General features: G+C 37.8%; 1 protein-coding gene across 9 annotated transcripts in view; it reads left to right on the forward strand.

Moving 5' to 3' along the window:
- The window catches only part of ADGRL2 (adhesion G protein-coupled receptor L2), a 163,290-nt gene extending 155,497 nt beyond the window's left edge, over positions 1–7,793 (forward strand). For 4 of the 9 annotated variants that reach the window (XM_031050854.2, XM_031050857.2, XM_031050856.2 and 1 more), the window contains 2 exons: positions 12–140; positions 3,461–7,793. In XM_031050854.2, coding sequence (XP_030906714.1) covers positions 12–140; positions 3,461–4,215 — 884 coding nt within the window. In that variant the 3' untranslated portion in view covers positions 4,216–7,793. Of the gene's footprint in view, positions 1–11; positions 141–365; positions 448–3,460 lie in introns of all 9 variants that reach the window. The other 5 variants (XM_031050862.2, XM_031050863.2, XM_031050861.2 and 2 more) reach the window with 3 other exon arrangements.
- Positions 7,794–12,878: the final 5,085 nt, after the last annotated feature.

Here is a 12,878-nt window from a genome sequence, read left to right on the forward strand (position 1 = left end):
TTTTGCTTTAGGAATGACTGGCAATTACCTACTAACAAACCCTCTTCTTCGACCACACGGCACTAACAACCCCTATAACACATTGCTCGCTGAAACAGTTGTATGTAATGCCCCTTCAGCTCCTGTGTTTAACTCACCAGGTGTGCTTATACTTACTGAATGAAACCGCTTTTCTTGGCTTGCTCCAAATCCCTCCTTTTCCCTAGACAGAAACTCAAGTTGCAATACCCTAGCCATACAGTCTGAATTTCTGTCAGTTCAAGAAATACAGTGTTGCCAATGTCAGCTTGTAAAACTGCACTATATTATAGTAATGCCTTTGCCATAACAGTATTTACCAATAATTATCCATGTTTTTAACACAGGTGGCATAAATCTTAATATACTATTACAGGACTGACACCACATGGTCCGAGAGCCCATCTTCAAGATAAATATCACTTAGAGGTATCATGTCTATGCGATATAAGGTTGACTCTAAAGCTTGCTGACAAAAACCTGCTTATGGAACTGATTAGATGCACAAGGCATCTCTTGACACCTTTGGATACCCCAGTGTAGAAAATTGTATCCAGTGTCAAACGGATATAAACTATAGTATAGTGCAGCTTTATGGTAGATCATTTTTCTGTAGGAAAATCCTGAGATTAAGTTAGAAGAGTTTAGTTCTGTAGGAATAAAGGGTGTTATCACTTACCTAACATTTTGTTGCTGCATTATCTAATTGCTTTTTTAAACTATGGAGCAATTCATCAGTAAATATCTAGCAGTTGCTGTTCGATGAGTCGTAAGATCACTTTAGTGTAACTGGAATGATAAATTCTTGATAAAGAGCTCATAAAACCTTGTTTCCAGTTTTTATTTCAAGTTTCCTCTTTAACTGAACTGTAGTTTCTATTTTCATTCTCTTGTTTTCTTACTTTCCTTATGCTTTCCTCTAGCAACCTACAGAGAGACAAGTATGGGAGTAAAACTTAACTTTGCCTATCAAATGTAAATTTTTTCAGCATGATTTTTAATGGGCACAATTAAAACATAACTAGCGGTCATGAAGTAGACTCAGCGGGCAAGTGGTTCACAATTTGCAAATGAAATGTTTCCACATTCAAAAGTACTTGAATACTGCTTTTTGGGAAACAATATGAGGTCTGTAGCAAACACTATTGGTAACAGAAGTTATGCAATGCTGAAATAATTTGCTGCTTAAAATCAATACAGTGTCAAGCAAAAATGCTTAACAATTTACTCATATTTTTACATTCCCACAGTAATCTTGCTACAGGCTATGGAAAGATTTCAAATGAACTACCTGATCGTGGGCAACGAAATTTGCCTCATCAAACCAATTTGAGTATATTCTAGCATGCTTAACTCTGCAGTATATCATAGAAAATTCATTTTGGATTATCAGATATATTTTGGTATCTGTTTAGCAGAAGAAAAGAGAATTAAAATTATAGAATTAAATCATTTTCATGAGGGAAATGAATGCAAGCATGTGGTCCGTGTGTTGTCTACTTTTATAAATGCCATATGTTCTGCACAGCTAAATCCATTGCAAGAAAAATCTTGGAACATATATGAAATCGCAGAACTACAAAGTTGTTTAATCAAAGCTTAAAGAGACCTTTCAAAAAACCCTCATCACTGTTTAAATCAGTACACATGGAGAGGAGTCAACAATAACACAGATATGAAACGATTTGCAAACTACTCAGAATTTATTTGGAAATTATTACTCTATTTTTTAAAGACAAAATCTTTTCCTGAGAAAGTGCAATTACTTTTTAATTGAAAACAATATTTCCAGAGAAGACTGAATCTTCTAGGATAACCTGCAGCTTTACATATGGAAAATAAAACAAAACAAAACCAAAACAAAATGGAAAAATGTATAATCTTTTCAAAAAACAACTTTTTTTCTCGTACTCCTCCAAGCCTTGCATATAATGCAGCAGCCTCACAGTGGTCAGTCTCATTTCAGTAATCGTCACTTCATTCTTTCTTTACTTCCAGACATATCTGTAGATAAAGTGATTTTCTAGGAATGCTGTAACCATCTGACTTTCCATGGTTCAGACTGTTTAATTTCTTTCAAAGTTTGGGGTTTTTGTTTTTCTTTCTTTTTTTTTCCTTTGCTTGGGAAGCACTGTGCTGTCATAGTTTACATGTCTTTGTGTCTGTAGGAAAACCTTTTCTTTATCTTGTTACCAGAAAAAAAAAAGCCAAAACCAAAAGCATAAAGACTTTAATCATCATAAGACTTCATTCCTCCTCCCCCTTAAACTTCTTTTCATGTTTCCAGCAGACTTACCCAATCTGTCATTCCTCCAGCAGCTATGAGATATCAGCCATGGCTGATTTCCTTTTCCCATTCCACAACTAATATTTATTCTTTGGTTTAGTTTCTGTGACCCATACTTACAGAAATTCCTAACATTTCTGCATTTGACTTCCATGCCCATGGTAACTGTGGGCCTAACTCTTAATTAACTATTCTGGTTCATTCAGTGCTGTCACTGTGACTGATGCAGACTGCAGGCAAACTTTGACCTTTAGAAGCCTGGGGCTGTTGTTGGCAGACAGAATATTAGTGCAAAAAAATTACATTAAGTGGGAAAAAAAAAAGCTGTTATTGCTTAGTAATCTAATTTGCTGAACCCTTGCTCTGACTAAGTTGCTGAAAAGCTCAGTAATTCTTCATCATGTTACAATAAATCATTTTACTTTCTTTTATATATCAGCTACTCTTAGGCCAGATAGCCTGAGCAGACAGACATGATGTGAGTTGTCCAAAGTGAGTCATTCCACCTGCTGTCTATTGTGTTGTTGGATGGTGCTTGTGGGCCCTGGTCCCTGTAGTGTGAAAGATGGCTGTCCTTGTTCAACATAAATTCTTTGTATTTATCCATTTTTTTCATTCTTTTCTTTACTTCATCTCAAAAAAAAAAAAAGGAAAAAAATGTTAGAAATGTTGTTGAAGTAGTTGCTTGCCAGTTACGTGGGTTTATGTTATACATTTACCTTCAGTTATGTCTGTAATTTAATTCCTTTTTAATTTAGTGTCGTTTAGGACAAATTCTGTTCATCTGCTCTTTCTAAATCATGGTGGTGTACTTCAAAACATAGATTTTTCCAAATGAATTGCTTTGCATTATATATGCAAGGGCATGGAGTGAACAGTTCCTTGTGGAAGAGTCACAGAGTTGACACTAAATTAAGAAATCAAAATGCCACTATTCCCCACAGGAAATACACGTTACAGTTTTTAAGATGCATCTTTCCTATAAGGTGTGCAACTGTTTACATTTGGGAATGTTCAATAACCTAACTTTTCTCAAGTCTTACTTCCAAGTACAACTTTGTCCTGAACTACATTAAAGAATTTTGTTTTAAAAAAATAATTAAGTGATAAATAGCACATCAGGCAATAACCAAGAGCTGTCCTTTTCCATTTCAGGACATTCACTGAACAATGCCAGGGATACAAGTGCCATGGATACTCTACCGCTAAATGGTAATTTCAACAACAGCTACTCATTGCGCAATGGAGACTATAACGACAGTGTGCAAGTTGTAGACTGTGGACTAAGCCTGAATGATACTGCTTTTGAGAAAATGATCATTTCAGAATTAGTGCACAACAACCTGCGGGGCAGCAGCAAGAACCACAACCTGGAGCGCACGCTACCAGCCAAAGCTGTGATCGGCGGGAGCAGTAGCGAAGATGATGCCATCGTGGCAGATGCCTCATCTTTGATGCACAGTGACACCCCCGGGCTGGAGCTCCACCACAAAGAGCTTGAGGCCCCTCTCATTCCTCAGCGGACTCACTCCCTTCTGTACCAGCCCCAGAAGAAAGTGAAGACCGAGGGAACAGACAGCTATGTCTCACAGCTGACAGCCGAGGCTGATGACCACCTCCAGTCCCCCAACAGAGACTCTCTTTACACAAGCATGCCCAATCTCAGAGACTCTCCATATCCAGAGAGCAGCCCCGATGTTGAAGAAGATCTCTCTCCCTCCAGGAGGAGTGAAAATGAGGACATTTACTACAAGAGCATGCCAAATCTAGGAGCTGGCCATCAGCTTCAGATGTACTATCAAATCAGCAGGGGTAATAGCGACGGCTATATAATTCCCATTAACAAGGAAGGATGTATTCCAGAAGGGGACGTTAGAGAAGGACAAATGCAACTAGTGACAAGCCTTTAATAGTGTAGCAAAGAAATATTAAAGGCCACGTACAAGTATTAAAAAGACTTAATTGGCCCCATGCAGGCTCCCTCATATCTGCTTGAAGAGACAATTGTGTTGACCCTGTGGTTCTCCAGTAATGGGGATGACTGGACCTCGCAGTTCTGTGAATTTTTATAAAACAAAAACTTTGTATATACACAGAGTATACTAAAATGAATTATTTGTTACAAAGAAAATACCAAACAAGGTATTTTAAGATATCTTCTGCTGCTGAATTTAACAAAATTGTGAAGAAAAAAAAACAGAGAAATAAAACACTTCCCAGCCATTTTACTGCAGCAGTTTGTGAACTAAATTTGTAAATATGGCTGCACCATTTTTTTTTCTAGGCCTACATTGTATTATATACAAGGCGTAGGCTCTAAAATCCTGTGGGACAAATTTACTGTACCTTACTATTCCTGACAAGACTTGCAAAAGCAGGAGAGTTATTCTGCATCAGTTTGCAGTTCACTGCAAATCTTTTCCATTAGGGCAAAGATTGAATACATGTCTAACCACTAGCAATCAAGCCACAGGCCTTATTTCATATATTTCCTCAACTGTACAATGAACCGTTCTCATGAAAAAAAAAAATGGCTAAAGAAATTATATTTTGTTCTATTGCTAGGGTAAAATAAATACATTTGTGTCCAACTGAAATATAATTGTCATTAAAAAAATAATTTTAAAGAGTTTGAAGAAAATATTGTGAAAAGCTCTTGGTTGCACATGTTATAAGCTGTTTTTCTTACACTCTGTTCATAGTACGGTAGTATGTTTAAATGCAAGTTCTACCCGTTTTCACTTATTTTTCACTGTAAACAGTGTTCTGCTTTGACAAGTTAGTTTTTATTCTTACGTTTTGAATTTTTATTGCCAAAAACCATAATTTGGGGAGAAAATTGTTTTAGAAACCAATTATGCCAAGCCTTGCACAAATCTGATATAGCTAACAAAGATTGTAACTCAATTCCCTGTTCATTCTTTAATCAATCAGGGTTGGGTGGTAAGGGGTAAAGGGGACACCGGACACTTCTCACAAGCTTTCTCGTGAATAAAAGGTGCCTGTCCTTTAAAAAAAATAAATAAAACATAACTATTACTCTTCCATATTACTTCTGCCTATATTTAGTAATTAATTTATTTTATGATAAAAATCTAATGAAATGTAAATTGTTTCAACAAAATTCTGCTTTTTTTTCATCCCTTTGTGTAAACCTGTTAATAATGAGCCCATCACTAATATCCAGTGTAAAGTTTTAACACCTGTTTGACAGTAAATAAATGTGAATTTTTTTCCAAATAGGTAAAATGTGCATTATTATGTACGAAGCATAATTGGCATCAGCAGTCCTTCGACCCAGCTGTATCCTGCTTAGGCTGGCTTTACATTTCATGATTTAATATTGAGAATACAATAGAAACTGTCTGTATAGCTCTGCAGAAGAGAGGTCATCTTACCTATTCATTACTCTAGTCAAAATTGGATAAGATCAAACTCAGACATAGCAGGGTCATTAGGAAAATGTACTGTAATTTCATAATTTACATAACTTTTAAGTAGACATCTGTGCTGAAATTAAAAATAAGGTGGTAAACACCAGTATCATATTATCAGCAACAGTAATTAGCAGTTAATTATTAGTGATGAAGATATGTTGTTGCAGTGGGGAAAACATGAATAAGCATTTGGATAGCACTCTGAGCGCTATCTAAATAATCCGTCATGGCACTGTTTTGAGTTAGATAAATAAGCGTGACTGTCCCTATTTTTATCAGACCGGAGAACTGCAGAAGGCAGCTGATGTCCAAGATGTTACTGACCAAATCAGTGGCAAAATTGGAAGTCCGAGGTCTTTGTTTTGTTGTTTCCCAAGCCTTGTTTGTCCCTCTCAATCAGGGCCTCTCAAAATACAATGTCAAAGACTTCATTTGACACCATTCCCAAAACAGCATTCTTCCAAATAACGCTAAAGTTAATGCCCTGTCATCACAGGGGCCACCATTTCACATGTGGCAGCTTGTGACTACATGTATGATAACAGCAAAAATTCACTTGAAAGCCATATCAGTTGTTACCTTCGAATGCATTGGAATATATAAAGTCCATTTGGAAAATAAATCAATGCATTTTGAAAAAGTTTAGATTTAGGAAGAGCATTTTGGGCAAGACTTCGTGCTGTTGAGACAATTCAAAATGTAAAAATAATAAAATCCAGGTTGAGATGGAACCCTGGGGTTCAGGTAATTATCAGGACTGTGACACTGTAGCATATGTTCTTGAAGAAAAAGGCATCACCATTCACCCTACTGGTAACTCTTGCTGTTCCTTAACAGTTAAAAGCTACTATGCTTGCAGTTCCAGTCACTGGAATATTTAAAATTAAATCAGAAACTGTTTAGCTCTGTTGAGTAGAGATGCTTTAAAAATCTGAAGTCTCTATGAAATAAGAATTTGTTCTGATGCAGGGTATACAGCAGACTCTTTGGAGCAACAATTATTCGCTTGGTCTGTCTGGCAACTTAAAAGCAACTTGCTGCCTTCTACCTAGGAAATTGTGTCTTAGGGATTTAAAAATTGTGGTGCTCAAGTAATTACAGTACACATGACCTAATAATGTCACCAACTTCCAACAGAATCTTCAACCCTTGTTCAAGCAAGTACTCCTTTGTGTCTAACTAAAGGTGGCAAAACTACATACTGGAAGAAGGTTTGTAGCATTGTGATCTTAAATATATAGTCAATGGCAAATATAACAAGTATTCATAAAACAAGAAAATGTAGCTGATGAACCTAAGATGAACCAGCTGAACCTAAGTATCATAAGGGAATTCTTTTGTTAGCTTCTTTGTAACGTAGATGTTGCTTTTTAGTGAGCCTGATTTCTTTAATGTTATGCTAGTGAGTGTCCCGTGTTCAGCTAGCAGCCAGTTAGTTCCTTGCCAAATTTCTGTTGGTGTAACTTCTCAGTGTAGTAGGTTACAGTATAATTATATAGCCGACAGCTTATTGTAATTTCTTTATGTTCTCTTCTCGCGTTCCTGCCATCTTGTCTTGGGATCAGAAGGACAGAAGAATTCAGAGGAAGAGTTCGAGAATAGCAAAATAATGACAGCAGAATTAATGGAAACAAGTGTTTCTTCAGGGTCATCAGTTAACCAGTTCCTACGATGGTGCCAAGGATATGCTGCTATTTTAGGCACTGTCTTTCAGAAGAGCTGTAATTTTTTTATGGCTAGTAATCTGTTAGTATCAGTGTTAACCCTACTGGCTCAGTTCAATTCTTCCTTGTAACTTCAGTCCAGTTATATTAATTCCTACAAAAGATTAAATGGGATGTGCATTAGTGAACTGTTGTATAATGGTGCTATGCATTGTTTAATATAAAATACATCTCAATTCTACATAAGTGAACCATAACATGAAGAAATGCAACACTGGTAATACCTTTATAGTTAAAATTAACCTTTATCTGTGAATTCTACAATACACTTTCGCTTCTTTTAAATTTGAAATGAAATTACTAATAAAGTTTACATATATTCACTTATGTAGGCAATAAAAAGTGTTTCAAATTGACTTAAGTTATGGATAAAATATGTCTCATATTTTATGTCCTAATTTTTAAGGAAATTTTTTTCTGAACCGCTCGGACATTAAGAGAACAACAAAAAAACCTAAGCAGTCCCTGTGTACTGTTATTATCCCACTTTGCCTCAAAACTAACTAAACTTGTCTTCTAGACTTGATTATATGACAATATATGCCAGTGTAAAGTTATTTCCCTGAATAAAAATGTCTTTAAAAAGAAGCTACAGGTAGACAATTATATATATGCAACATCTTCACTGGGGTTTTAACTCACCTAATTCTAAGGGACAATGGAGAACGAAAAATACTGGGACACAGCAGTAATTCTTCAGTTCCATCTCAGCTGTACCTATAGCGAAGACGCTTATGCCAAGGAGGTCACAGTAAAGTACACCTTAGATTTTTTAAAGTAGACAGTGACAGTCACTCTCCACATTTATGAAGATAATTGCTGCCATTTCAGTAAACATGTGCTGTATGGCTCCGCTGTGAGAGAAGAATCCCAGGTTTATGGACGCACTGGTGTGCTTGCCGTCTGCTTCACAGCTACATTACAGGTTGGAATCCAGCTTTGCACTGAGATGGGGAGAAAAATTAATTCCACCATGGCCCTGGGAGCAAAGAGATCTGTGCCTCTTATTTGTATAAACAGTTAATTAGGAATTCAGTTAATGGATCCAGCTCAATCACCTGGCTCCAACAAAAATCTGGAGTAAAGGTTCATTAGGGACCTGTCTTTCAGTACAGTGTTTGGGGTTTTTTTTTAGTAAAATCCTCCATGTAGTCTTTAGGTAAAATCCTCCATGTGGTCTTTAGAATGACAACTTCCAAATCCTTTTATTCATGCAGGATAAATTCTCAATGGTATTTCATTAATTCATGCTTAAGAGCATTAATACCTCCTCTTACTGTATTATGTCACCATTAATCTCAGCCACTCCCCATCAAAGTTCCTGGCATGTGAAATGGATCACACTATGGTGCAGCCTGAGTGGTTATATATGCTACTGGAAAATCAAACAAGACTCAGCAACAAGGAGATTTTAAAGAACCATTCCATATAACGCACCAGCTGCTGAAGTCGTCAGTCCAGGATCCCAGAAGGGGGATGTCACAGTTACAGAAATAACATTAGGAATAGGCGGTTCTATCAGGAAAATTCTACAGCAAAGTTATGTAGTTCTTAACTGTTTCTTGCTTGGGTGTACACCTCCCTTGTATTGGCATAGGAGCCCTGGCACTACGCAGACTTTGCACTGCCAACCAGTTAAAAGTTTCAAGACAGCAAAGCTGAGCACAAAATTTCTATGCTCGTTAAAAGTCTGATCCACAGATAGGAAGCATCAGGTTAGTATCTGTACAGGCTTTTCTAATGGAGAAGCAGGATCTCTGAATAAGCAGCACTGAATAGCTATCTGAAACATCTAACTGTTCCAGTCCTTTTATAGCACGAGAATTGCTTTAAAATAGCATAATGTTGCTGAACTTTTGGCCTCCATGATTGCTTAAGAGAGTAAGTCCCAAAGGTTAATGAGGTTTTCATGAAAATAATTCATTTTCATTCTCTTTAAATATACCACTTTTCTTCATTTTTGCATTAGCAGGATAAATAGAAACTTTGTAACTTGTATTTATACCACTCAATGTTTTAAATACTTTATCGCCTATTACTTGACTCCTTTCTAAACAAATCCTTGTTTTCAGCCTCCTCTGTTTCTCTAATCATTTAACTGCCAGTCCACAGAATTACTTTTTGTCAATATGTTTTAAGAGACAGGGCAAGAACAAAATTATGGGTGAATCATTATTGTTGGTTTATGGATGGAATTCTATTGTCTATTGTGCTTCCCTTTCACCCCTTTTTTTCCCCACAGTCTCACATCATCTTTTGTTTTTAACAATGACATCTTTTGTTTTCAACTTCACACTTTTTTCCACTAACCTGATCATAGCAAGTAATGACCTAAATAGTTATGGCTAAATTAGAACCATGCAAAGCCTAGAAATACTTCCAATTATTCCCCTGAATGTGTCCCCAACCTTGTGTTTGTCAGCGTTGCATCTGCATCACACATAACACTTCCCATTTATTCAGTTTGTTAACCCAGGTCATTCACAATCTTCCCCAGTTCTGATTAACGGAAATAATTCTCTGTTAACAGCAAACAGTGCCACCTTTCAGATAGCCTGCTCATCTTCTTTTTCAGATAGCACTAGTCTGAATACAGTGTTGGGGCACTACCATTAGCCTTTTGCCATGATAAAAAAAAATTGACCATTTAATCCTGCTCTACGTCTTAGTTTCTAATGCAAAACTACTTTACCTCTCACTTCCTCAGTCCTGATTTGTTTAAAATGGCTTCTTGGTAGGGATATTTTTACAAGGATTTTTTTTTTCTTTATTAAGTCCAAATAAATTACATCAACCATTCCCTCTACTCTCAGCCACTGCACGATTGACTTAATTTTAGCGTGCTAGGGAGGCACAATTTTCTTGCCCTAAGCAGTTACAGCTCTTTTTGCAATGTTTCCTCTGCACTATGTGCTTAAACATGGAGCTGCTAGATGTCAGACGCAAAAAGCACTTAACTGTTCAAAGTGAAACTTAGGTATAATTTAGGCACTGAAATCCCGAGGGGACATCATCCACAGGTAAAATGGGCTTTACTTCAGGGTCAGAATTAATTCCTACCTTGTAGACACATTTTGTCATCCCAAGTCTGGTTAGTGTGCGTGTACAGCCACATTGTCACAGTGGAGGTGAGCCAAGGCAAGCCAGGCACCAGAAGCAGCATCACTGCCTCGTCGTGTGTACCAGTGCAGCCTCTGAATGCCATAATACAGAAATTAGGTTACAGAGGGGATCCTTCCCTCCCCTGCTGAAGCTACTGCACTGACAATAACTGCAATTTGTCTGAAGAGATAAGCCCTGTGTCTGTGTAATTTTGTGGTGTAGTATCACCACTGAAGCTCTGTAGCACTCACTGATCTGCCTGTATTTCAGCTGTCTCCTTGCAGCAAGAGCAGCATTTGAGAATCTTTCCAAGTCTCTGTGAGCCCACATGCATCCCTTTGCTATGGGAAACAGGCTGTAAAATTTCTTCCAGGTCTTTGTTTTCATCACATGGCAGCTGAAGGCTCTGGCCATGCCAGGTTTACTGTTGTGTTGTGAAAGGGTCACAGATCCTGCCTGTGCAGATCCAAAAACTCCATAGGCTTTGACACAACATACATGATGTAAGGGGCTCTGTGAATCACAGAATCATAGAATGGTTTGGGTTGGAAGGGACTCTCGAAGGTCATCAAGTCTACCCTGCCACAGTCTCCACTAGATCAGGTTGCCCAAGACCACATCCAGCCTGGCCTTCAATGTCTCCAGGGATGGCGCATCCACCACCTCTCTGGGCAAGGTAATGAAAAATTATGAGGACAAACAATACTCTGACAAAATTTTACCACCCTCATTTAAAAAAATATTTTTCCTCAGCCTGAATCTCCCCTCTTTTAGTTTAAAACCATTACCCCTCATCCTGTTGGAACAGACCCTGCTAAGCAGTCTCTCCCCATCTTTCTTATAGGCACTTTTTAAGTATTGAAAGGCCATCCCAGGGTAAGTAACCCCAGGAAGACATGTAGTGCCATGTTCAGAGTACAGGCATGCCACATGGGCTGCAGAGTGGCCTGTAGATGCTCTGTAGCCAAAGGTGAACACCACAACACCAAGGTGCACTCACTCTCCATTTCACACACAGCTTCTAGCTAAGAAACTCAAGAGAATCAAAACTGGGCTGGCCAGAGTAGTTAGGTAGACCCTCAGTGTGTCACTGAAGACCCTCTCACACCAGCCTACTTCTTCAGTGTCTGTGCTGAGCTACAGCCATGCTACTGTTGCAAATAATGACTGGGACACTCAGCACTATTTCTGTCAGGCAGGAGTAGCTCAGTGTGAAGGCACTGCTAAAAACGTTCCTGAACAGAGCATCAACCATAGCTGAAGCAGCTAGTGACAGGGTTGTCTCTGTGACAAAGCACAAACACATTCAAGCTTATATGAAACAGGGAACAAGCACATTAGAGGCTGCTGGAAGAGTATGAGCATGGACTTTCTTTCTAAAGCGGGGGGGAGAAGGGGAATACAGACAGATGGAGAAGAAAATAAAAGGATAATATGAATCAAATGAGGTATAGAATTGATTTTGCCCTTTCTTATTTCTCTCCTTTGCAGCACCACTAGCTGCTGCCCCTTCAAGACAAGACAGAAAAGTCTCACTGGTGTCCATCCATCTGGATAATTAGACAAAATATTTCAGTTTAGTGAAGTATTTCTAACTTTTCAGCCTTGTTAATTCATGTTTATGGCCTAGCATTATCAGATTACAATATGCTTCAAGAAAGCATTCTACAAATTTATCATTACATGCACGTCCTGAAATCTTCAAAGCACACTTTCAAATCTGAATTTAACCAAAACAACTTATTTCAGGAACCACAATTATACTACTTACAAAACCACTGAAAAATGAAGGAAACTGTCAATACACCTAGCAAAAGAAAGTTAGTTAGGGATTTCCCTTAGCAGTGGCTTCCCATCAATTATTTAGCCCAGTTTTCTAAAGCTATTTCTAAAGCTAAATTCACCCTTCTCTGATCAATACCAAAACCGCAATGTTACCTATCCGGAGGTGCTGGTTATACATACAGTATCATATTCCTCAGCATCTCTTAAGGAATCTGGCTTCTGTCCACTCTTCAAAAGCTATGTATCAGTGTTAGTCTCATACTTAAAGAATTATTGGCCTGAATGAATACTAAGCAAAAGTGTAAGTAAAAGTGACACCTACACATAAAGAAGGCTAACTTATCTTTATGGGCAAAACTGCTCCTACAAAAGGCTGTGTAATTTGCTGAGAATCTGTCGTCATCCAACACATGTCAAGCACACAGAAGTTACTTTTCATGCAGAGAGTACAAGAAGCTAGATTCTAGATAGTCTGACATCTAAAGTAGGCAGGTAGCTAGTGCATGGAGTTTCTTCTAGGTCTTA

This window comes from Melopsittacus undulatus, chromosome 6 (assembly GCF_012275295.1).
Source record: "Melopsittacus undulatus isolate bMelUnd1 chromosome 6, bMelUnd1.mat.Z, whole genome shotgun sequence".
Taxonomy (NCBI): Eukaryota; Metazoa; Chordata; class Aves; order Psittaciformes; family Psittaculidae; genus Melopsittacus; species Melopsittacus undulatus.